The sequence below is a fragment of the Cornus florida genome, unplaced genomic scaffold (genome assembly GCF_030987335.1).
Source record: "Cornus florida cultivar Cherokee Brave unplaced genomic scaffold, ASM3098733v1 CherokeeBrave_3.0.0_Hap2_Chr02, whole genome shotgun sequence".
Classification (NCBI taxonomy): Eukaryota; Viridiplantae; Streptophyta; class Magnoliopsida; order Cornales; family Cornaceae; genus Cornus; species Cornus florida.
In genome coordinates, this window is record NW_026775572.1 from 29,046,729 (window position 1) to 29,073,342 (window position 26,614).

The 26,614-nt window shown below is 34.5% G+C and overlaps 2 protein-coding genes across 6 annotated transcripts; one reads left to right on the forward strand and one right to left on the reverse strand.

The window, feature by feature from the left end:
* The first annotated feature begins 8,285 nt into the window (after positions 1 to 8,285).
* On the forward strand, positions 8,286 to 12,973 carry LOC132294497 (uncharacterized). 2 transcript variants are annotated; one of them, XM_059792377.1, is made up of 2 exons: positions 8,286 to 8,565; positions 10,031 to 12,973. In XM_059792377.1, the coding sequence occupies exons 1-2, from the start codon at positions 8,521 to 8,523 to the stop codon at positions 12,602 to 12,604; spliced, it is 2,619 nt and encodes an 872-aa protein (XP_059648360.1). In that variant the 5' UTR covers positions 8,286 to 8,520; the 3' UTR covers positions 12,605 to 12,973. The 2 variants fall into 2 exon arrangements, with proteins under 2 accessions (XP_059648360.1, XP_059648361.1); XM_059792378.1 differs by having other exon boundaries at positions 10,034 to 12,973.
* Positions 12,974 to 14,353: 1,380 nt separating this feature from the next.
* On the reverse strand, positions 14,354 to 19,962 carry LOC132294498 (transcription factor PIF3-like). 4 transcript variants are annotated; one of them, XM_059792383.1, is made up of 9 exons: positions 19,521 to 19,962; positions 18,812 to 19,019; positions 17,334 to 18,570; positions 17,143 to 17,244; positions 16,961 to 17,026; positions 16,552 to 16,617; positions 15,915 to 16,442; positions 14,841 to 14,969; positions 14,354 to 14,706 (listed from the first exon to the last, which is right to left on the reverse strand). In XM_059792383.1, exons 2-8 carry the CDS (start codon positions 18,901 to 18,903, stop codon positions 14,877 to 14,879), a joined length of 2,184 nt encoding a protein of 727 aa, XP_059648366.1. In that variant the 5' UTR covers positions 18,904 to 19,019; positions 19,521 to 19,962; the 3' UTR covers positions 14,354 to 14,706; positions 14,841 to 14,876. The 4 variants fall into 4 exon arrangements, with proteins under 4 accessions (XP_059648366.1, XP_059648362.1, XP_059648363.1 ...); XM_059792379.1 differs by having other exon boundaries at positions 14,354 to 14,743; positions 19,521 to 19,961; XM_059792380.1 differs by having other exon boundaries at positions 14,354 to 14,743; positions 18,812 to 19,071; positions 19,521 to 19,961.
* Between the last annotated feature and the right edge of the window lie 6,652 nt (positions 19,963 to 26,614).

Genomic DNA, 26,614 nt, shown 5'->3' on the forward strand with positions numbered 1-26,614 from the left:
CAATGTGAACTTGAAACTCCAATACGAATGGGCTTGCATAAGTGTCATCAGAGGCTTAAGAGTAATGAGTTTGACAGGACTTGTGGGGACATTTTGGCAGATATTTATTTGGTGAGAGGACAAGATTTGTGAAGAATCATCAATCTCATTCTATAGTCCCTAAGTCAGTAAAAATATTGTGTGCCACATGTGAAACAAGTCCCCACAAATTAAACAAGCATAACATTATGGACTTTGTACAATTTTGTTTTGAGATTTTGATGGAACTCTTCATTTCAGCCAAGTTTGTGCTAAGATTTGAAAAAAAGTAAAATGCTCTTGAAGATAAGAAATGCCCAATAAATTAATGACAACAAAGACCTTATACATTCTCTTATCTATAATGATGACAGTATATATAACTTATAAGATACTCAGTACTCCATTGACCCTGCTTCTGTTTCTTGAGTAACTGGTGTGACAGATAGCCTTTAAAAAAAAAAATAGCAAAAATTTCTCTTCATTTGGGTATTTGAGTAATTCTCCAAACTAATGATCACTCTGAAAAATGCCATACTATTATTGGACAGAAATATAAATATACTGATATCTTTGGAAAATAAAGGCTATCTTCCACTTCTCCTAAAAGAGAAAATCCCAATTTTACCAACACATTATTGATGTAAGAAAGAATCAAGGAAGACAAATAATTCAAAACTCCTCAAAACTGTTCATGACTGCTTGTGGAAATTATTTGTCATTTCTTTTCTTTACTTTTGTAAGAAGAATTTTCTTCTATGTCCACATTCAAAGTGTAAAGGCTGCTACAAGAATAATGAAGGAAATAAAATGTTGTAGGTACTTCCAAATGGAGTTGTCCTAATCTTTTGAATTGAGAAATGTATTGCTGAAAGCTGAAAAAAAGGACAACTTTGGATAAACAATGACAAGTTGCAGGCACTTCCAAAATGAGACTATTAATTGCATAACACCATTCAATTAAGTTCTCACCAGACTCCGAAAATCGCTAGATACAAAAAAAAAAAAAAAAAAAAAAAAAAAAATTGCCATTCCCTCTTTGTTTAGATGGAAGATAGCATCTGTAAAGGCTTACGAACGTTATTGGACAAGTAATCTGCAATAGAAGATGAATCATGAATGTAGTAGCATGCAAGGGGATCCTTTGTTGCCTACATGATGGCTATTGGCCAATGTTTATATTTTTTGCTTTTAGAGCAAAATTAGCCACTTTTTGATTGCTTATTGTCTGATTTACACTCCTTTTTTTTCTTTTTTTTCTTTTCCCTATATTATGTGAATCTAATAATGCAACTAACAATACTACGTGGTTATTGTCTTACTATCATTGTTTATAACTTGTCTCATTATCAATGTGTCACTGCAGAAAATTGTGAGTGATACATAACATCCTTCCTTTGGCAAAGCACCTTACAGAGTTTAGTCCTTGCCATGGTCAAATATAAATGAGTTGGAAGAGTTGCATTACCGAATCAATGGTTCAAGCCGCGCTCAAAGGTAGGACATTTACCATTTTTATTATGCTTTGTGTTGAATTTGCTAATCACCAAGTGAAGCAAAGGCCACATTCATATTAATGATGGATCATAGCGAGTGTTTGTAATTTTAGAAGAAATGTAAATATAGAACATTCACGTGTGACTGTTACTTTGTGATTGAATTCATCAAAAGAAAAGAAAAAATTGAGATGCAAGGCAAGGTTCACATTCCAAATAGAACAAAACAGAACAAAACATGGCAGCGAAACAATAGTGTGTATCAGTTTGTGTTATTACAATTTTAAAACCAGTATTCCACATGGAAATTTTATAATGTTTTGATCCAGTTTATGCCTAAAACAATAAATCCATAAGCCTAACAACAAAAACAACAATAATAAAAAATTTCCTTTCTGTATTAACCTTGTCGCCTTCTGACATGAAGGTTTTGCAACCTTAGCAACGTCGTAATTGAAACACTTAATCGAATAATAGACATCAAATTAGGCCCCAGAAGGATATAAATATAATCTCCACAGCTCATCATCCACTTGTTAGATTATTTTATGGAGGTCTATGAGCTGTTCAGTGAAGCCAACTATCAGTACTGCAAGCTAATACTAGTTTTTTTTTTTTTGACATGTTTATAATATGTTGTGCTTTGCTGTTATTGCTAATTTCTGTTCATATTAAATATGAGAACATTCTGTTGCATTTCACAATTTAGTTCCATATCCATACATATATATATATATATCATGAGTGGTCTGACCAAAATGCCCTTCATTTCAATTGACATGAATTTGCTAACCTTTAGAAAGACATTTATTTACCAAAAATAACTTAATTTATAGACACGTATTCCAGTTATCTTTGTTGAAAGCAAAATCTGAATTTTGCAGCCCAGATTTCCTACACACAGTGCAGATACAAGGTGGCTTACACTGTAGATGTGACCATAGGAGTACACTGCGCTGCCAATTCAAAGTTCAAACTCATTATTAAAGAGAAAAATCTGGTAATAAATATAAATAAAGTAAACAAAATTGTCTACCAATGTGGATATACGGATTGTGTCTGCATTCCATGTAGAATTCACATGCAACACATCAATGACTATCAGCAACTGGCAGTGGCCAACTTTAGAATCTTTAGTTTTAGATTCTTAAACACAAGTGCTAAAATAATTCAACATGTTCCATCATTTCTAGTATAAATGACAGCATATTAGCCCATTATCTACATAGGGGGCGTGACACAGATGTTTCTGAATCGAAATTCATGAATATAATTAGATATTTAAAAGATTATAATTGAACAAATGTCCTTGAACAAATGCAAGTGCCTCTTTTTAATATTCTAAAAGCAATCTTTTCCTAAACCCTATGGAAGTGCAAAGGAAGACATCAAATTGACAAGAAAGGGCAAATATCACTCAACATTTTGTGATTACACTTTATGCTTAGTTTAGTATATTTATTTGTTAGAAAAAGAAAATCTTCATAACTTTTCAGTGAAAATTACAAGACATGATGTAAAATTAGTGCTGTCCACCAAGCTTCCATTTGGTGCTTGAACTCTCCTACATCGAGGAATTTGCTACTGACCCAAGTGTTGTCATAATGGCAAAGTGCTATTACAAATTTGAGTAATTAAGAAACAAGAAAATAGGGAAAATAAAATAAAATTTGTAGGAAACATTTCACATTGTTTGTAGGGAACACTGAAATTGATGGAGTTCATTAGGAGTCCATTTGAGTAGACCTTAATACACTTCATTTAGTTGGAGCATTAACACTAGTAGGAAACATAATCACATGGATATTTCATTATTAGTTAAATCTTGAATCTCAAATTCCTCTTTTGGCTTGTCAATCAACCTACAAGTGATGATGACAGAAACACAAACCTTACTATTCACCACAGTCATCTCACCACTTATTTTAAATTCAAAACAATCATAGTAATTAAGCACTACAAGTCATTCACTATTAATCTCTTTGAATGGTCATTTTAATTGGATTAACAACATTAAAAGATGTGCAAACAAAAAGAATTTTAGTCCTTGATTCATGTGAAGTTGAAAAAAAAAAAAAAAAAAAAACCGAGGGCTCAAGATATAGTGGAAATTGAATTAAAGATTCAAGGCAAAAATGTAATAAGGTTTTAAAGTCCTTGAACCCCAGTATTATCTAAAAGTTTATAGGTCTTTAATTCAATCAATGATCAAAAGATTCAAATCCTTTGTCTGGTTGAAATGCTTTTTTTGTCCCCTAATCTTGAATGATTACATCTATGCTTTTTGCTCTGCAGTGGGAAACGATGGCAGAATTTCTTCCAACACTACTACATGATAATCTTCAGTTTTGAGAGAGAGAGAGAGAGAGAGAGGGAGAGCTATGTCATTTTGAGACTTGTTTTGAGATTCTAGGGGCTCTCTTGAGTTGAGTCTTGTCAATCAATAGGATGCAAAAAGGTGTGTTGAGTAATATTGGAGAACAATAAATAAATTTGTGTCTATTCACATTCTTAGGAGGAGAGAGACTTTAGCAAAACTAGTACACACACTACAACATTAATCCATCTCCAATCATACCAATTAGGAAGTTTTTCAATATGCTCTCCATTTCTCCCCCCTCCCTCTCTCTCTCGTCCCCCCCCCCCCCCCCCCCCCACACACCCCTCTCTCTCTCACTCCACCGAAAAAAAGTTTTGATTGCTTATAGTCATCATTGTAGCACACCTAATTCACTATGCTGAGCTACTAATTGACTTTAAAATCAACTTTAACAAGAAGGTCCTTTTTTTTTTTTCTTCTGGGGAAGGCCTATCTGTAGAATGGACTCGATCAGAAGCCGTTTGTAAGTTTGGAACCTGACATTTTTGTGCAGTGATTTGAAAAAGGAAGATATAGACAATGAAAATTTCCAATTTCATTGTGCTGAGACTGACGAAAAACAAAGCAACATTATTTGCAAGTAGAGATTAAAAAAAAAAAAAATGGTATTTGGATGAAGTTTAATAGTATTAGACACAAAAAATATTTGACTTTGTAAAAGAATGATAAGGAAAAAAGATACTTCTATCCCTTTTAGTGTCCCAAGTCCTATAAATTACTATTGTGGCATGGAATGGAAAATTTTCGGCGGAAAATTTATCATATACAGAGAGAAATTCAGAGTTGTGACCGGAGTTTTTCTAGATAAATGCAGAGCTATAGTGGACTGTTATTAACTTCATAAACACAGATGTTGTGTCGTGTGTGTCTGTGTTTTTTTTTTTTTTTTTCAGCCTACAACTCATGCCCCCTTGACAAAGTTTGCAGACTTAGAGAGATTACGAACTCTGACATTGAAGGAACTTGTGCATATGAATCTTAAATGTTTTCATTGTTGTTTCTCTTTACTATATGTTTTCTTTAACAGAATTGATGTGTCTACATATATGCTTCATTCTTGCATGAAAATTGGGTTTTCTTTTGACGTTGCTCTTTTGTTGTAAAATTAATAGAAATTTTCATAGATGGGCTTTCGTAGCACACCCAAACACAAAATATGGTAAAGAGAAAAGGAGCCAGACTTGACCTGTGACAGCCCAATTCGACACACAAAATTTTTCTTTATTTCAAAGGCACAGCTTTGTGTTACTACTTCTGGAAAATCTGCAGACTCGTGCCGATGTCTTAAATGTTCTTATATTTAGCTTAAAAATGAGTATTTGGCTAAACTTGAAGCTGATAATGATGCAATGGCCTAAATCATTAGTATACTGATGTGATCAATCATTAGCTACATGATTCATATTCTTTTATGAGCTCTTCATGTGTATACTCTTTACCTGGTTCGGTCAACTACTATACCATTAAATCAACTCACCCTTAAGTTGTGATTAAACATGTAGTTGGATGCAAATTTGTTTCCATGGTGTCAAGATCGCAGCTTAAAAGTAATTTGCACATATTCTCCCATTTCACAAATTCACTTCCCACAAAAATCCTATGCTTGTCGTTGATTTTAAATAATTATTCTCTTTTTGGCTTCAATAAATGCAGACAAGTAACCATTTCTCTCTTCCAAGTACAATTCTATGTGCAACATAGTATAGTCTTTTAACCATTGGGCTTTAGTACTCAGCCCCTTTTCTGTTCTCATGGCATTGTCTAACCATTCTACTATTTCTTCTTTTTAAACCTCGATTTCCCTCTCATTTTCCAGGTTGTTATGATCACCATGGTTGGCTCTTGTTTCTTCTTTAGTCTTCCCTTTCGTACTCTTGAGGACCGAGCTTAACGCGTTCATCTTCTTATTAAGCTAAAATCTCTCATATTGCTCCCTTTGTTGAAGCTAATTCAAAATGTCTTTGAGCCATTCAGAGGCTTTCTGGAATTCATGTGTTCATTGAAAAGTTAACCCTTTACTAGACACTAGACAGAACCATTGAGGTCACTAAAATCTGTTTCAACCCTGACATAAACCTCATTGAGTAAGTAGTTCTCTAATATTATTGAGACCATCAATTCTGTGTCTACGAACAAAAAATCCCAACAATTTTTCTACATAGCCCCAAAAGCCCATTTCATCTTGTTTATCTCCTAATTGTACAACCTGCATCTGGTTCTCCACCTGCCCACTTCCGAGCCTTGTCTTGATTACATTATCATCGAGACAAACACCACGAAATCATGATCACAATCAAGAAACAAGACAGAAAATAAACACGGACAATATAAGAAGCATAAGTTTTACGTGGATAAAATATTTTACCATATGAAAAACAGGAGATTACAACTTTCAATCCCCAACCCTCTGTCTCTCTCTTATTCTCTACACTTAACACAATCTTAAACACCTGGGTTACAAGATATTTTAGAAATTAGAATCCGAATTCACAATTTGCAAGAGAAAATGGGTCAATTTTTTTTTTCTTTTTTCTTTTTTCTTTTTTCTTTTTTCTTTTTTGGACTAGTCAGGCGAAACAAAATTTGTGCGCACAACTTCACTAATAACTACTCTCAATGCTCTTTAAACTAGAAGGCATTATAGTTTAATATAAATTCCCTAAAAGGGCTCTGAAAGCAGCTATCCATGCATCTTTTGGTTCCATCTACACTTGTTTATAACTTTTGTAACAATTGCCCTCCTGCAAAACCTAGGGCTAGTTTGGTGTGATGGAATGAAATAGAATGGAATAAGAACGGAGGTGGGGAATGTAATGAGAATAGAATGGAATGACCATTCTTTTTGTTGGAAGATGGAATGATTTTGATGGAATGACCATTCTCCAAGAATAGTGGGAAATGATGATTCCAGCTTTAAAATTGACACCAAACACGAGAATGGAAAAAAACCCATTCCATTCCCACTACACCAAACTTATTCATTTTAAATTTTTATCCAAAATAATAAATACAAATTGAGCACACTTTATTATGATATCTAAAGTCCTCAACACGTTGTCTGCCCATTTTTAATTTCATTTTTGACTAAATCAATCTTCCAAATATTGATCTTTAAAATTATTCAAACAATTATTTAGAATGTAATCAAATAGGTTGAAATATGATCATGTAACCGACCTAATCAAAAAGTGTAATAATCAAACAAGTTGAATATATGTTCAGGTAACCGACCTAATCAAGAATTGAGACTTTAATTTGGAGACATTGATTGTATGATATCGTCTAAAAGAGGGGAGCATTCTAATATTGGACTTTTTTTTTTCTTTTCTTCCTATTCTAATACTGGACTTGGGTTTTATATAAATCCAGCATAGCCCATTTAACTTATAATTTTGTCACTATTTGAATGAAAGATGAGTTATATATATTAAATTTTAAAAAATAAAAAAAAATTCTTTTATTTAAATGAGCTTTCTAAGATATGACCACTAACTCATATTCCAATTAAGATTTTATTAGGTTAGTCGGTTGCCAAAGCCGAGTTGGTCCACCTACCAAAATACATAAATAAAGTAAATTGAAAAAAGTAAGACTTTTGAAATTTGATATGACTCAAGAAAGTAAACATTGAATATTTGAATATGTTTGTAATAAACTAATATTTTCCTATGAATATTTTTTTTCTTTAAAATGTAGTTCAATAAATTAAAACACTTCTGCCTATGTAACATTCTCCTATATATATATATATATATATATATCAAAATTTTAAATTTTTTACCACCATAATTTTCTATGCACCATTTCTTATGCGTTTTCTCTAATTTTTTAAATTGACTTTGCATAATTTATAAAGTTCTCTAAAGTTTTATACATTCACATCTATTTGACTCATAAGTAATTTGTTAACTCCATTTTCACCGAAGAGCGTTAGTTCAAATAGATATCTCTTCTTCAATGAAAAGTTTGAATTTTGATTTTATTAAGAGCAATGTTGAGAGTGTGCACATTTTTGTTTGAACTTCCCAAAAAAAAAAAAAAAACTCCATTTTCAAACCTATAATTATAATTTTAAATTTATTAATTTCTTTATAAAAATTTAATAATTAATTTAAAATTTTATGTGTGTGTGTTATAATAGTGCTTCTAAGTGCGCGAAAAGGGTCATGATTAATTAAGAAAGGGATCTGTATATCAATGTTGGAGCTGTCCAAAAGCCGACAAAATAGACAACTGTGGCTAAAAAAAAGAATTAGACCGTTAAAAAACATGGTCCCTGTGAAGCTTGTCACTTTTGCCATGACAACTTGCTGTTATCATTTCAATAAATTTTTTTTTTTTTTTTTATTTTATATTTTTGCCTTTTTTGTGTGGCTGATTAAAGTTTTTCCACTTACTATTGACAGATCATCATCATGTGATCAATCAGACTCTTTTTTTTTCTTTTTCCTTGAGGGTGTGTCTGGTTCTTCTTTCTTGATCGGTTTCCTTTAAGCTTTTATTGCTTCTAGCTAACCAAATCATTCCTTTCATTTCCTTGTCCCTCTTTCTTTCTCTTTTAGTTTATTGAATCCGTGAACAAGAATTACAAGAGGGGTCTCTCTCTTCTCTTCAATCTATCTATCCATGGCTAGTGAAACTGTTGCATCAGATCATTCTACTACCTCTGAGGTATGTTTTTGTGCTTTTCCTGTTTTTTTGCTTCAATTCTTGTTTTATATATATATATGTTTGTGGGTGTGTGTCTATATATATATATATATATATTTCCTTGGGGTTTATGTTAAAAAGGACTCTAAAATTTCAAGGGTTTTTATCTCTAAGGTCTTTGAGCAAGACCCACTTGTAATTTAGTTCATATGTTCACTTTTCATTAGAAGTACATGGATTTAAGTCATGATTATAGATTTGTTGAGCAAGACCCACCTAATATACTTTTATTTTGTATAATTATGATTATGGATTTTTAGGGGAACACCACTTAGGAATTTAAATTCAGATTTGTTTATGATGGCAAATCATCTTTGAATATCTGTATCATGGAGATGTGTCACTGAGAGTGAACTGGTTCTGGCACCACTGAGAAACATATATCAACTTATTGTATACAACAACAACAACCAACCCTTATTCCCTACTACGTGGGGTTCAGCTTATCAGTTTATAGTATAAAAGGGCAAAACCTTGAGTATTTCTTTATTTAAAAAAAAAAAAGAAAAAAAAAAGAAAAAAAAAAAAGAGAAAGAAATAAATTATCCATATTGAAGGAGCTCAATCTCATTTCCAATTCAAGAGTTGATATGTACTCTCAAATGAATTTCTCAATATTCACCCAAAAGCAAGCACTAATAATATGACAGCAGAGGAAACAATATGAGTCTGTAATCTCAGTTTTCAGAATTATGGGTGGTTTAGGTTTAATCTTAAGTTAGAATATGATCTATGCTGCAGGGTGCCTTCTGATTGCAGTTATGTGCTTTCTTTTGAAAGAAAAAAAAAAGTCTTCTCATGAAGATAAAGTGGTATACTAACAGTTGAGTACTTGAAGATTTTCCAAGGAATTAAATATTGCTTCATGAGAAAAAAGAAGAAGATTCCATAATATAAGTGATCTTTTCTGCTATGGATAAGGATTCCCTTTGGGTCCAATGGATATGGTTGGCAAATTAGAAGTACAAAAAACAACATATATATATATATATATATGTATGTATATATTTTCCTTGTTTATTTCTCATGAGCTTCACATAGCTTTGAAGATATTTTTATTATAGTCTTATTTTCAAATCATCCATCAGTTCTTGCATATTTGACCCTCTTATTGTAAGATTTTATGCTATTTGAGTTATAATCTTATTTTAAAATCATCCATAATTTTTTTGACACTCATATTGTAATATTTTAATCTGCAAATTGAGACAGTGTTGAGATACCACAAGAAGTGCAAAATCAGTACTGTCATGCCTATGGTCTAGTTGTATTGAGATATTGCTTTTCACTTTTGATTTTTCCATTCTCACTTCTCTTTTCCTTTGGTGAATCTCCCTTTAATGGGAATGGCCTTCTATAGATATGGATGCTTTTCTTTGCCTTTGTTCCTTTTAGTTTGATGCTGATCAACTTTAAATTGCTTCAGCAGGTTGAAATGAAGACGAATGAAGAAGTAGAAACAATTGAACGTGAGAGTGTTTCCCCATCTAACGGAAACGCAGAGGAAGAAAAGCCTAAATCCGAGGAATCACAAAGTGCAGCAGCCCCTTTAACCATATCAGAAGAGAAGATTGAGGATAAGCAGATTGAGTGTCCTGTTGTCGATGAGGTGAAGATGATCACTGATGATACTAAAGAGGTTCAAGATTCTACTCCTGAACTAGACACACCAAGCGTTTCAGAACCAGCAGCTGACGGTGTTAAAAGCCAACCAGATGAGCAACCAAAGGCCGAGTCTGTTGAAAAACAGATAGAGGAGCAGCCGAAGATAGTTAATGTTCCGGAACAATCACCTGACACTGCCCCCGAAAAAGTGGAGCAAGTGGAAATTTTACCTGTCAAAGAATCAGAATTGGTAGAAGTAAAAGATGTGGACATTTCAGTACCAGAGCCTAAGAAAGAAGAAATTCCAGATCCGGAAGAGCAGCCCAAGATAGTTGATGTCCCTGAAACGTCCATTGAAGCTGCTGAAATAAAAGTGGAGCAAGTGGAAGTTTTACCCGTCAAGGAATCGGAATCAGTAGAAGTAAAAGATGTGGACATTTCAGTACCAGAGCCTAAGAAAGAAGAAATTCCAGATCCGGAAGAGCAGCCCAAGATAGTTGATGTCCCTGAAACGTCCATTGAAGCTGCTGAAATAAAAGAGGAGCAAGTGGAAGTTTTACACGTCAAGGAATCGGAATCAGTAGAAGTAAAAGATGTGGACATTTCAGTACCAGAGCCTAAGAAAGACGAAATTCCAGAACCGAAAGATCAGCCCAAGATAGTTGATGTCCCTGAAACGTCTGTTGAAGCTACTGAAATAAAAGAGGAGCAAGTGGAAGTTTTACACGTCAAGGAACCGAAATCAGTAGAAGTAAAAGATGCGGACATTTCAGTACCAGAGCCTAAGAAAGAAGAAATTCCAGAACCAGAAGAGCCACCCAAGATAGTCGATGTCCCTGAATCATCAGTTGAAACTGCTGAAATAAAAGAGGAGCAAGTGGAAGTTTTACCTGTCAAAGAATCAGAATCAGTAGAAGTAAAAGATGTGGACATTTCAGTACCGGAGTCTAAGAAAGAAGAAATTCCAGAACCAGAAGAGCAGCCCAAGATAGTCAATTCTCCTGAATCATCGGTTGAAACTGCTGCAATAAAAGAGAAGCAAGTGGAAGTTTTACCCGTCAAAGAATCAGAATCAGTAGAAGTAAAAGATGTGGACATTTCAGTACCGGAGCCTAAGAAAGAAGAAATTCCAGAACCGGAAGAGCCGCCCAAGATGGTCAATGTCCCTGAATCATCAGTTGAAACTGCTGAAACAAAAGAGGAGCAAGTGGAGGTTTTACCTGTCAAAGAATCAGAACCAGTAGAAGTAAAAGATGTGGAAAAGTCTGAACCAGAGCCTAAGCAAGAAGAAATTCTGGAACAAGAAGAGCAGCCCAAGATAGACAGTGTCCCCGAATCATCAGTTGAAATAGGTGAAATAAAAGAGGAGAAAGTGGAAGTTTTGCCTGTCAAAGAATCAGAAGCTGTAGTAATAGAAGCTGTGGAAAAGTCCGAGGCAGAGTCTAAAAAAGAAGAAATTCCAGAACCAGTTGCAAATGTAGAGGAAAAACCACAAGAACAATCTGCAGTTGCCGAACAAGTTGAGAAAGAATGCTCAGAAAATGAACCAAAGGAAAGTGTGGAGGTTGGAATAGCAAAAGATGAAGACACTTTGGCCGATAAGGTTGAAGATACCAAGTTGAAGGAAGAAGAAACCACTAAAGAGGAACCTCTTGCAACAGATAGTTCAGATCATGTTACTTCAACCAACGAGGAAGCTAATGTTGATCCAAAAGACACAGGGGAATGTCCTCCTGTTGTTGCAGAAAAGGCTATTGCAGATGAAAAAGAGAAGGAATTGAGTGAAACTGTTGTTGTTCAAGGGTTGTCAAAAGAGGAAGTTGTGGAGTCAGGAAGGATCGAGGTGGAGAAGGAAGCACCGGAAGAGGTTGGAAAGAAAGAAGTCATAGCAGAGGAAGTGGACCAGCCTGAAAAAAAGAAAGCTGAGGATGTGAGTAGCTCCATTGCCACCACTGAGGTCATTGAAAAATCTTTGGAGGGAGAGAATACTTCTAGAGACATTGAACTGCCTGCTGAAAATGGGAAAGAGAGTGTAAAAGATGAAGTCGTGACTACCATCAAAGAACTAGTTGAGAAGCCCCTAGAGTCTGAGGTGGAAGTGAAAGGTGAAGAAACTGGTGAAACAAAGTTGGAAAAAGAAAATGAAGTTGGTGAGATTGCAAAACCTGATGTTCCAAACCCGGAGGAGTCCACCAAGGATGGTGATGACACAAAAACATCCCAAGACCCTCCCAAAGAAGAGGTATCAGCAAAGCCCACTCAGAAGCAATCAAATACCATTATGGCAAAGGTGAAGCAATCGCTTGTGAAGGCAAAGAAAGCTATTATTGGGGGGAAATCTACGAACTCTAAATCGCTCTCTTCTGAAACTAAGGCTGATGTTAAGGTAAAATAATGTGATATTTCGAGGTCTGCTAAGAATGTGGTGTTATATAGTGCAATTGTTTGGTCCAGCCGTGTTGATGTTTTGCTTTTGGTTATTGGATTGATCGCGTTACTGGTTTGTGAGTGTTTGTGAAGGTATAGGTTTGCTTAGCTCAAGATTTTTCAAAATAGGAAGATTATTGTTTTCAATTTTATACTATTTGTTTCACTTGTAAAGTATTGTTTGTGTGTTGGTGATGAAGTACTGATCAATAGGCAAGAACTTTTGGATTGTTTTGAGATGATGTATAGCATTCTGTTATATTTGTGAATATTGGTACTATTGTAATTGTCAATTTTATTTTTGTTTGTGTACTACTAAGATAAATTTGATTTTCAATGAGTTTGGTTGTGTTGACAAAATTAGTTGACAGACAATTTGATATGGCAAAGTCATGTTCTTCGTGCTCTCTGTTAATGCCATAATAAAGGAAAATTTGATATGGAGACTTGAGATATGGTAGATCACTTCACTAATATCATCACTGCAATGTTTTCTTTCTTCATTTTTTTCTCGCATTATATACTGTACAGAATTTGTTAAGCTTTTGAAGCTGGGGGAACTGGAATCCAATTATGCAAGGACATGATTGAATTTGAAAAATTTGTGTGGAGTTTCTGATTGAAGCACAAAACTGAGCTAACCAAAAAATGAAGTATAGTCCATATCTGTAATAATGTCAAGTTGAAAATTTACATTATGTAATTCAATGGGTAGCTACTGAAACCCTGATGTCACAAGGCTAACTAGAGAAAAAGCAGTATCAAAGTTGTATAACCTTTTTCAAAAGAATGGGCACCACAAACTTGTGAGTGGAAGGAGAATATGACATGCAACTCAATTATTGCCGCACGAGTTCTGGACATTAAGCTAATGAACATTTAGCTAAGTGGCAGTTTTTTTTAGTCTTTAAGCTAATGAACATAAATTGAGGCTTCAGAGTCACATCTAACAAAAGGCGCTGACATACTTGACCCTAATGGAGAAAGAATGGCTCTTCTAAAAGCCTTGACAAACGATCATATATATATATATATATATATATATATATATATATATATATATATATACACGCGCGCGCGCACACACAACAGACACACACACACCTACACACACACAGAAGTTAAAAGCAAACACACACCCCATACCCAGAACATGCTGTAATGGGGCTTGAACTCTCAACCTCTTTGGGGAGGAAAGATCATACTTGTGCATCCTCTCTATTACCCATTCAAAAGTGAATGTGCCTTGCAGACCTCTTGTGAGTGTGAATATACTTTTGCTGCTTAATTTCTGACTTAAACTGCTAAAGATTAGAAGGTGAATTAGAGAGTCCAATTTAATCCAGGCATTCCAGAATGTATTTTCAGAGTCTCTAGCCAATTTAGTCCGAGGTGATAGAGAGATGGACTAAATACGGACATAATGTTTACCATTAATTGCACAAAGTCATTGCTCTCAAAGATTCGTACTCGTATTCTCAAGCTTGACAGCCCAAACTTTTACCACTGAACCAAGCAATGGCCTATATTCACCATTAGAGGTCTACAAGTTTGTTCCATCATCATGAGAGAGAGAAAGAGCAGAAACCAACAGGCCTGTGGCCTAGCGATACAAGGCCCCTACTTCCCAGAGGGAGGTTAGGGGTTCGAACTTCAGTGGAGGCAGTGTGTGTGAATACCAACTAGGAAAAAGAAAGAAAGAGACAGAGCAGAAGAATGTTTGTAAGATAAATGAAGTTTCATTAATTTAAAGAATAGTTAACCATGTCTGAAACACTTTTAAATACATTTACTACGAAGTTCAACTCCTCTGCCATAGCACAAAAACACATGGTTCATGAAGCCAAAATGTACAAAATAAAGGAGAAGATCCCATCTTCAACTTACCAAAATCTGTGCAATTTGTGGCTAAGTGGTCCCCGAATTAGAATTCAGACAGTTATTTTAAAATTTCCACCTCATTCCAAAACTCTTTATGGAACTTTTTCTTGATAGCTAATCTACATTTTCCCAGATTAAAAGAATGAACAGCAGGTTCAATTCCAATTGCTATAAACTGATTCCACTTCTCTGATGACAAAGTTTAGTAGTAACTGTCAGTCACAACCTACATATAACAATAGCTCAGTTTTTTTACCATTCAACCGTTCTTTCAATTTATCATATTAATGATGAATCAACTTAATAGGGTCTCAAATACTCACAGGCTGCTCTACTAGGTAAAGTGTCGTCTGCATCGGTCAATCAGCTGCTTCACCGCTGCTAACTTCTGGCGCTTGATCATTTTTAGTCATTGCAGCAGACTGCTCAAAACCCTCATTTGTTGTCTGGCACTGACATCAGGTACAACACAAGTTTAATAGACTCACTCAACCTAATAAAAAATAGTAAGCTTATTTGAAGAAGACAATGTTAAGTAAAGATGACTCAGTTGGAAGCTTATTTTAAGGCACCGCAAAGCCTTCTTAAAAAACCAAACGCTAGTTAATTTAGGGAGAGGGAGGACTGATGAATCAATGGGTTGGATGAAAAATGTCATGACGAATGTCAAATGATGGTACTGAAAAATATTTACACCTTCTAATAGTTCAAGAGCATTTGGTTGTTAAGATGTTAATCAAGCTATCATATCCAAAAGGTCCCGAGTTCAAACCACGGGCACCTCCCAATTACTACATGCAATAAAATTCATGTGGTCGTGAAAGGGAGTATAAAATTGAGTATCTTATAGCTCACCCTAACAGCTTAAAATTTTAGAGTAGTTGGTTGATACTCAAATGGTTTGCCCAAATTTACATTGCTTCACAAAAACAGGCAACAGGCATAATGTTTTTACCACTATCTAGACATTCTACTTGTTAAAATAAACAGCTTCTTCACAGCCTTTCTTTAGTAGGGTATGCCCCCACAAAGTATTTAGGATTTACAACACGTCTTTGATATTCTTGCAACAGCAACTAAGCAAGAGCGATTTGAGAGTAAAAACTCTTAGAAAAACAATGATTAAAAATAAGGCCAGGTTATGTTGCAAAGAGATTATCTACTATTCTCAAGCTTTTCTTTCAGGAGGCAGTCGTCCCTACCATTTTCTTGACAATTCTCATGTGCGAGAACCAAGTAGTAGAGGATTTTCAAAAGAGAGAATGAAAAACAGGATAATAGTCTATAGAGGTAAATTAAAAAAAAAAAAAACCAGTACTCAAATAATAAGGGTATCACTTTTTTCTCTTAAAAATCACTTATAGGTAAAAGTTTGACTACAAAATGAAAGCACGGACCTGACTAGATGTTTTCATTGAGCTACTAGCATCAGCATTGTGCATCATTTGTGTGTTGGTATTCTGTATCAAATCCTTTGAGCTCGACTTTGAACCTGAATTAGGAACTTCCACAGGAATTGCTGCCATCCAGGAGACATTTGGTCGCATGGCTGAACTTGTAGGAGGCCCTCCCGACAAGGGTTCTAAGGGTGCACGTGGCACTGTCATGGGAAGTCCATGACCAGGATGCCCAAAAACCTGTAGGTTAGATCCAGCCATCCCTTGAAGGTTAGAAATATGAGGCACAGGATAATGCGCTCCTTGCATAGCAGGCACCTGAATCATAGGGCATCGAGGAGATCCACCATTCATGTCAAGCATACCCATTCCATAACCCATTCCCATTCCCATTCCCATTCCCATTCCCATCCCCATCCCAACACCTATGGGTGAGAAATGTGCCATATGAGCTGCTGCATGTACGTGTTGCATTCCTGTTGGTAACTTCATTGGCGGCATATACAATCCAGTTCCCATTGACATGATCTGCAAAAAGATGAGGAACAGTAAGAACGTTGTTACATAATTATATTTATTATAACTTCTCAGGGAAAAAAGGCAAATAGAAATTAGTCAAAAATTAAAGAAGCTTCACCTGTACTTGAAGTTGAAGTGTCTTCAAATAGTCAATGGCCTCATCAAGCATTGAAGCTTTGTCCACCTTGTAATTATGCCAAAATGTGAAAGTAAGAGAAATCAGAAAAACACATTAAACACATATTCATATACACAACGTAGTGGTTGTTAAATTAACAATTTTAATGTCCACAATAAAGGATTTCAGTTCCATTTTTCATCAATGCAATTTCAGATTGGAAATGGAGGTCCAGAAGCTCGCATTCATAATTTGAGCTGTATAATTGAATCCATGAATTGACTCCATTTCCACAGGACTGAATATAACATGAAGTTAATGTTTTAAAGATTGTTCAATTGCAGCATGGAAATTTTTTTTGCAAAGATCAACAAGCAAAGTTGGCATAAATCGAAACAAAATTGTTTACCTTATTGCAGTTGGGTATGAGCTCTTGTAATGCACGCATCTTTTCATTGATCCTATCCCTTCGCCTCTGTTCATAAGCATGCAAGATAAGTACCCATTTACATCACAAAATCCAGAACCAACAAATGTAAATAAAATGAGGAGCAATATCTTATCAATGTCCTTTTGGGTGGTTTTCCTCACCCTTTCAGATAAATTATGCACTTCAGCTGCCCTGCTTCTCTTAGAACCTGTAACTCCTCGAGCAGGACCTTGTTTTCTCACACCTGATTCTTCTTCAACATCCTGCACATAGATTGGTATTATTTCATGGTATGCAAACAAAATAAAATGGGAAGATCAAGATAACGGAAAAGAAGGTGGCTCAAACATACTTCACTCCGACATTCAGAGTCATCGATCTCATGACATCTTCTCTTCAAATTATGTGTTGGATCATTAGAAGCTCTCTCTGCACTATTGCCAGAGCATACAGAGGAAGGACCAACTACTGGTTCTACATTTTTTTCACCATCTGGCATTTCTTTAGTTGTACTTCCTCCAACAACTTGTTTTGGGGACTTATCATTCTTAATTGGATCTCCTTGACAAAAAGCTTCAGATTGTTCAGCAGGGCTTATCTTCTCAAGCCGCTTATCCATCATCAATGGCTTCAAATCAACCTTGGCAGGCACCAAATTAGTTTGAGTATTGAAACCCATTTCCTTTCTTGGACCAGTACTTGAATTGTTGTGTGTGGATTCAGCATGTTTACCACTGCGTGTAGCAGAACCTGTATTCTTAGTTCCCATCCTTTCTACTTCTGAAGAACCCAAAGTGTCCATGGTGCCAATGCTCTGAAGATTAGCGTGAACAAAAGCTGCAGGTCTTGTGAAATGGGAGAAGTTCATTAAACCAGAGCTCGTGTTTGGCAGTCCTGAATCTTGCCTCTTCGGCTTCATGCTCGGAAAATCACCTGCTGAAGCATGACACCGAACAGAATCCACGCAAACAGCTTGGTGGGTATTACTGCCATTATTGCCAATATTACCTGAAGCTCCTGATCCAAGAGACAGAGCTGATGTTTGGCCTTGCTGGGATGACAGTGGATATAACTGGCCACTTCTTGAACTAGTGAGCTCACCACCTCCTGAAGAAGAAACCTTGGTTGCATTCCCATGTTCTAAATCCACACCGTTGATTACAGGAAAATTATAAAAATTCTCCACGGTCTGACTACAATTATTTCTTTTATTGATTGATGCCAAACTATTCTGTGCAGAGACCTCATTTACAGTGACACCAGACAATTCAGGCAAGAATTCAGAACAGTAGTCATTTTGTAGAGGATCATCAATGGAATAATTCAACCAAGGTACCAAGTCATCGACTTGACCATAACCCATTTCAACCGGCAGCACTGAAGTTGGAAAATTATTCGGAACATTGTCTGTTGCCCCAAATTTCAGCATCTTTGGATTGTTAAGACTCCCATCATCTTCTTTATCACCAAAAGTTGGAGTTTGAGATGGAAAAGTGCTAATATTAGGGCTCTTCCTACTTTTACTGGACTGACCTTGCATCATAAGATGACCATTTTCCCATACTAGCTCAACTAACTCATTACCAGGTCTGCATCAAAACCACCACCAACAATTCACAAAACTAACAACAATAATAACAACACATCAAGAAAGCATAAGGGATAACAAAGAACTAATGGGTCTCAATTACACAAATGCTATGTTTGGGAGCACCGAATCCGCACCTTGAATTGGAATTAGAAGAAATTTAGTTCATATTCATGGCGCGATTCAGTGCTCCGAACGCAACAAAAGTATTAAATACAAAAATTGAGTGGAAGTGAACTTACACAAAAGATAGATCAGTTGAACGAGTTGTGGTCTTCTGTTGGGCAGATTCAAGCTCTCCTTGGGCCATTCTATAAAACTCAGATAAAGGCATGATTGAGTGTTGAAACACCTCTCAGAAACACCCTAAATTTGAGTAGTTTTCCATTAATGGTGTCCTCCAAACCCTGCTCTTATACTCTTTAAATTCACAGCCAAAAGAACCCAAAACTGAAAAAGCAGCATAAGATCAGCAAAGCACAGACCGCCTTTGAAGAAACACCTACACAACTCCATGACATCAAAGAGTGACATGAACCCACTACTACAAGACAATGTTACCAGAATTTAAGGATACAGATGAACTCATGCACACAAATAATATTTATTTAAGGCAGTCCTTCAACAGTTCATTTACAAGAAAAATAAAATAAAATTCTTTGCTAATGTGTCTACAGCATAAATAAAATTGATAATAGTGATAAAATAATGAGTAATCAGTCAAAACGAATAATTTAATGCTACCATAAAATACTAAAACAAACAATTAGATTGAGCTTTGAATTAAAAAACTATATCTTTATTTTAAATTACAATCATTAGAATAAGAACTAAGTTAAGCCCAGATAATAGAATATTTTTTGTTCCTAAAGCAACCAATAATCCTAAAGAAGCCCCAATTGTTTATGAATCAAATTTGAAGGAGATAAAGATTACAGAAAACAAACCCACCTCTTGAAACCCAATTAAATTCAAGTCCCACCCAAGAAACTCCAAGATCAGCTTTGACTGGCAATCATTAAATGCAGCTCAAGTCCCATCAAATTCATCACAAATATGCAAAATATTTCTGAAAATCTGAGTCATCCAACCTCATTTCTCAACCTTCAATGATCAATTTTTTTGGGTAATGATAATTCCTCGAAACCATCAACACACGCTAATCCATATGCATTACATAGCTTTCTGTAACGTACAATCTTCACACACCAGTCGTCTTTGAGCTCAAAGATAGAAAACTGAAGTTCTCGATAATATATTTACATGTATACGTATATGGAGAGAGATTGAGAGAGTAGATAGAGAGAGAGACAGAGGATCTTACTACTCGTAAAAGACGGCGAAAGGCTTGCAAATTAGCAGGTGACCGAATGAAGAAGGCACATTCATACCACACACAAAACTCCATATGGCTTTTATTAACTATGGTTAAGGTGGACTTAACCACAGTTTACTTTGTTGCTTCTATGTACTTTGTACTAATTATTGAGTGTGAGCCCACTTACACACACACCCCCCAAACGGTTGTTCTCCAATCCAACGGTTACATTTCACGTTTGCATTGCATCACCACAAGTTTTTTTTTTCTTCTGTTTTTCTTTTTCAATTTTTTCATTTTTTTTTTATTATTGTGTGTGTCTATATATATATATATATATATATTTGGTTAGACGATAATCCATCATCACATATAATTTTCTAATCTCATATACACCAAAACGACATGAAAACTTAATAAAGACGGTTAACTATCATTTATTTCAAAATTTTAAGTTGTTGGAGATGGTGTACCTTATCCTTCAACACGTCCCTTCACGTGTGGCCTTCTTTTTGGTGTAATTCAGTTTTTTTTTTTTTTTTGTGCAACACGTGTTTTTGAATTTTAATTAAGATGATGGTGAGACTTGAACTCGAGATATTTTTCTCTGATACTATATTAACTATCATCCACTGCAAAAGTTTAAATAATCTTAAGCTGATGAAGAAGGTGTACCTTAAATATTTATATTCTTCAACTTAAATATTTATTTACATTCCGATTTCAGACTCAGGAAGGACATGAACCAAAACTCCATTCTAGTGTTAGACTCACTGAGGATCGGCACCAAAATTCCTTCTAAGTGATCAATTGGCTTGACACCGTGTGAAGAACTAATTTGACTCTAACATTATTCTAATAGGACGAAAACTCAAAAACTTATATGACTAAATAATACTCCCCTTGTCTATATTACTTGTTTCCTTTTAAAATTGGGACTCACGAATTTTTGTGAATTGTAATTCCCAAAATAGATAAGTACTATGGAACTGGAGTAGTATATGTCTTCTGTATGTCCAAATCCTTTTCCATTCACATCCTAAGCCCCCCTCAACAGCTACCCCTTTTGGGCACAAGCATAACTTTACTTTCTTGTTACTTCTCTTCATTTGCTTTATGCCCCTACCATCTGTAGAGAGTGTAGCACACGCGCATAGTAGGAGAGTAAAGTCATTTCCTTTTCTAAATATATGGATTCTTCTAGTTGTAAGATAAGGTGCAGTGTCTCCCTACTATGTATTTGAAAAATCATTTGAATTTAACATGTTATCCTATGGTTTTAAATATGTTATCCAATAAGAATTGATCATGTAACTTGTATAGTTGTGGCCTTATGGGTGACAACTTACATGTGTATGTATTTTGTAATTGAACTAATTATATAGTACTACTATATAGTATATAAATATATATATATATATATATATGTATGTATTAATGTACTGTGTTTAGAACAGTAACTATGTGAGAAAGAATGATGTCCTTTTCTTTGTTTTGTTGGGGATTAAGAGACTAATAAAGTCATTGACTTGATTATCATGGGGTTTTATAATTCTGCTTTACCCTTTAATGTTGGAGAGACTTTGTAGACATTGTTATATGTGATAGTGAAGGTGAAAAGGGAAATCATCAATTTGTTCAACTTTGGTTTATTAAATTAAATGCAATCATGCAAACTAAATTATTTAAGGATTTGAATTTAGGATAAGGTCATTGAAAATTTGAGACATATTTATTCAAACATATCTACTTTTGCACCAAGAAATGATCAAGTGGGGCAACTTGGATGCTATGTTGCAAGTAGTCTACTAAATCATTATTCATGAGAATATTTCCTCTTGGTTATCAAGTGATGTGAGACGACAAAAGTAAGGGGTCGTAGTATGTATGGCATCAAATGGATAGGGTTACATCTAAATCTTTGATTTAATCTAAAATTTATTTGAAAAAATAATAATTAAATTTTAACTTTTCATCCAAAATTTAAAATAAATTTGGATATTCCTTAGGCCAAATTGCACAATACCCTCATGTGCTATAAAAAAATTGCAAAATATCTTCTTCTAGCATGTATTATTCTTTGTGACGATAAATATTCTCGATTTATCAAAAGTTGTAGTTATACCCTTTACAATACAAAAATTGAAATTTTCGGTTTTAAAGTTGTTGGGTGCAACACAAGTAACATATGAGCTTTTTTTTTTTTTTCCTTTTTACTGAAATAACCCTACGCATGTAACAAATACTCTTGACTTTTTATTTGTAAAATCTATTTTTGACGGAGTTAATGTTACAAACGTTCAATAAAGAGCAAAGAACGGCTTTTATTATGTGACATCCGCATTGCTTAGGGAGAAGGTGCATGCAAGAGATGCCTCCTAAGATGCGTTACGAGAATCAAAGAGCATGCCAACAAAAAATATTTACATAGTCTAAGCACAAGTTTCGATTACCTAAGTTACATAAAGCAGAAGCGAAAGCAAATTTTAAAGCAGAAATACGAAAATAACAAAATTTAAGTTACACAATGTGAGAATGTGAACGAGAGCGGAAGCTAATTCAAAATATAAGAATAATATCTGTTGAAAAAATTTGTATGACAATTACGAGGTCTAATATCAATATATTTTTCAATCATTATCATAACTTTTTAATAAAGTCAATATTTGGTGTGAATATGTTGATTGGGAGCAGCATAACTACTAAATGGAAACCTATTGTTTATTAAAAATCAACATAACTACAGTAATGTCTTGGTTGCCCTTTTAATGGACACCATAATTTAATACCAAAAAAAAAAAAAAACACACCAAAATAAAAGGGACACCTAAACCACTTTCTTTATTTTCTGAGATAGACGTGGGACCCATTAAAGTCGTATAAACTATTTAGTGGGAGATAAATAATGAATGAGATACTGAGCAAAGTAATTTATCAAATCAATCTAAAAAAAAAGAAAATCAATTAAAGTTGAGTGGGATTAGATACAGTTGATATAGGTCAAAGAGAGATAATCAAAGGGATTGGATGTGTCTGGTGTGTCTTTTCTGTAGAGGACCAATAGCTCTTGATGTGAAGTGAGGTTTTGATTCTTTGCTATAGCCTTGTATAATTGCAAGAGAAGCCCATCTTATCTACAAACAGTGAATTCGACAGTCGTGTTTTGTGTGTGTATGTTTGCGTGCGTGGAACCGCGTTTCTTGGAGACATGGAAGTGATAGAAAGTGGAACTAAGGCTATGTTTGTTACGGCCGGGTTTGAAAGAGAAGGATAACATTAGTTACGAAGAAAAAATAAGAAAAAAAAAAAAAGAAAAGATAATTTTAAACCTCCATTCCGTTTGGTTGATTAATGAAAGAAAAGAAAGGGAAAGACAATAATTATGTTTGGGAAAAGAAATGAAAGGAAATTATTTTAACATATGGACTATTATACCCCTTTATATTTATATATATTATATATATATATATATATATATAGTTTCATGTACTTGCCAAAAAAAAATAATAATAATAATAATAAATAAATAAATAAAAATTAGGGCAAATCATTTCAGCCTCCCTAATCCTCCATCTCTATTATATATATATATATATATATATAAAGTCTTTAACTCGAGGCCATAAGAAAAGAAAAATAAAAAATAGGTCAAAGCCTCCCCAATCTCGCTCCATCTCTTCAACTCCTTCTCAACACTGAACTTGGCCTCTCCCTCCCTCTCTCTCTCTCTACAAGAATCAGAAATTCAAAACCCATATATTTCCAGTTTATCTATCTGTTTGCTAGAATCAAAAGTTCAAACCCGTATCGATGTATCATTTCAGATTGTTCAGAAAATCCAAAACCCATATCTTTCAGTTTCCATGGCTGCTGTTCCAGTTCGGGTCGCCGTTCCAAGCTTCAATCACCGGCGGTCTCTCTCTCTCTCTGCAATCTTGAGGGTAAAATTGGCATATGAAATCACCCATCAAGCCTCTCCTTCCCTTTCCCTTCATTTCCTCCTATTTTTGGGAGGTTAAGAAATCTACTGTTGAATGCACAAGCTAACCTTCCAAACCCTTCCCTTCACTTCCTTTTCCTTCCAACAATTTTTGCCAAACACACATTTTTAATCCCCCTCCATCACCTTCCCTTCCCTTTCCTCCCTTTTCTACTCTACCAAACTGACCCTAAAGGTGTGAAATCCTGAAACTATTGGTCCAATTTAATGACGATTGGGAGAATTACAAATCATGGACTCTTAATTATGAATACATAAAAAATAAATAAATAAATAAATAAAAAGTTAACTTTTGAAAGCAACATAATTATAATTACAACAACTTTACACAAAATATAATGAATTATAAGTACCCTAATCCTTATTTTTTCATTATATGATATTTCAAATTACATATCTTAAAGATTTATTAATTTTAATGAAATATCTAACAAAAAAATTATTTTCCCAAAAAAAAAAATATCAAGCATTAAAAAATGAATAATGATAAGGAGACCGAAGAATTAATTCCGAAGAATTAATTCCGAACATGCACCGAATCTGACGTGTTATTTTCAAAAATAATTTGTTTAACACGTGATAAGAATAACCAATCACGTTAAATTCGATGTTAATTCAGAAATTTCTTTTCGGTTCCCTATCATTAATCTTAAAAAATTGCATGATACACCTTGGAATGGAAGGATTTTAAATTATTCAACAACGAAACTGTTTTGAACAACTCAAAAAAGGGTAGATATTGTTAGAGATGATTAAAAAGGGCTAAAAAAAGAGTATTTAAAATAGTTAAAATTTTAATTTGGTTTTATCTGGAATGAAGTAACATGTGTGTTTTTGTTAATCAACAAGATTACAAAAATATATCGGATGAATATATTTGTTTATCAAAACAAATAGAACGTTAGTAATATGTTTCCATATATATCTCTCTAAGATTGTATTATATAATAAATAGTCAGAAAATGCTTTTGGTTTAACATGTTATGTTTTGTGTGTGATTATGATAGCTCTAAATAAATGTTGGTCAGTGGGGGTATTCAAATGTGGATGCTGTGTGTAATTGTCAATTAGTAATTAACCTTACCCCTAAAGACCCTTTATGTTCAGTCATTATTTAAAATATTCAGTGTTTGCTTCATCAACACTTGGGGTTTAAGTTGGCTTGGTGCTCACGATTATGCAACAGAACGGCACATGAGATGGGTAAATGAGCTCTTCGTCAAAGAATAGGTAATATGCAATGACAAGTGTGACCTTGATGGCTGTTGAATGTATTTTAAAAGGATATTTTATATTAGTATTTATAATATTTGATTACGTTAAAAAATAATAATGAATAAATAAATGTTTTTGTTCACACAACTCTTTCAATCAACATTTGAATTTGTATTTTTTTCCCTAAATTGCATTAATTAGAATTAGTAAAATTTATGTAAAGAATGCATTTATAGAATGACTATATTATGAAATGCAATTTAATGAATCTATATATATATTTTTTCTACAACATTTTTAAATAAAGTGTTTGTTTTCATTAGAAACAACAACAGTAATAATACAAAACATGCAAATAAATAGTGTTTGGATTGGTTGAACAGGACAGACTCTCCTTGGCTTAAAAAGAGGGGTCATATTCAATGTGAACCACACAGATTGAATACCAAGGAATGGGCTCTTTCCACGTGGACCCTCTCTGACCCAGTTAGGGATTTGATGTTATCTAAGTGGGTCCCACTCTTTCTAGGCATATTTTCTCTTTCCTTTTTTGGTGCATGCATCAAGTCAGTGGGTGAGGGTGGCCTAGAGGCCAAGGGACATGAAATGTTTGAGAGGTCTTAATAAGATTAGCTTAAATCACTAGAGAAGGCTCATCGGTTGGGGCGTGGAGTTCACGTGCAAGCGTGCAATTCACGTGACTGTGTCTGTGTGCGTCTAACGACTTGTTACACCAGATAAAAGTAAAAACTTTTTTCTTTCACTTCATGAGCCCCACTAGGGTTTTGTCTAAATTCTAAACCACATGTGTTGCTACGTACTGCAGTTGAACTTTTAGGGTTGTCAACTGACTCAACCATGACAAATTTCCAACCTCATTTTCTGTCAAATTGATGTGAAAATTTGAGCTGGTAAGAAATGATTTGAGAATCATGATATTTTTCTTCCATGGTATGTCTTAGCTGCAATGACTTTTGGATTCGAATATGAGCAAACTCGCACGCTGAGAAAGCTTGTGATCTACTTTGACTGACCAACAATATTCATACAAGAGAATTCACTTTCCACCGTCTTTTTCCTCCCCCACATTACCAAAAATGGATTCAGTCCCTTGTTCTAACTTCCAAATGATCAAAATACATTTTCTGCATCATTTCACTCACATGAAAAAGAGGCAATGCCATAAAGGGTCATTGCGGTGTAATGTTAAAAGCTCAAAATGACAAGCGTGAGGACACAATTTCGAGTTTGCGAAATAGTATTAAAAGTTAAATGTGTCTCTGGTCTTTTTCTCTTGGCATCAACGCTAGAAAGCATAGATGGAACATACTTTCCCTTCACCAACGTAGATGGAATATCCTAAATAAAATGCTGCTAAAAATGGCAGTGTGACACCCAGCCATCAAACATGTTGAGAAATGTTTGACTCACTCTGCATTAAGACATATATGTCAAATTTGAATGTCAATCTGAAGTCACTATATATATAGCTATATTCTTTGAACTGCACCT

Coding starts and splice junctions, on each gene's coding strand:
- LOC132294497 (XM_059792377.1), top strand. CDS start 8,521: ATGGCTAGTGAAACTGTTGCATCAGATCATTCTACTACCTCTGAG. Junction 8,566..10,030: donor ATCATTCTACTACCTCTGAG/GTATGTTTTTGT, acceptor AAATTGCTTCAG/CAGGTTGAAATGAAGACGAA.
- LOC132294498 (XM_059792383.1), bottom strand. CDS start 18,903: ATGCCTTTATCTGAGTTTTATAGAATGGCCCAAGGAGAGCTTGAATCT. Junction 18,571..18,811: donor TCAACTGATCTATCTTTTGT/GTAAGTTCACTT, acceptor GTTTTGATGCAG/ACCTGGTAATGAGTTAGTTG. Junction 16,443..16,551: donor CACTTCAACTTCAAGTACAG/GTGAAGCTTCTT, acceptor ATCTTTTTGCAG/ATCATGTCAATGGGAACTGG.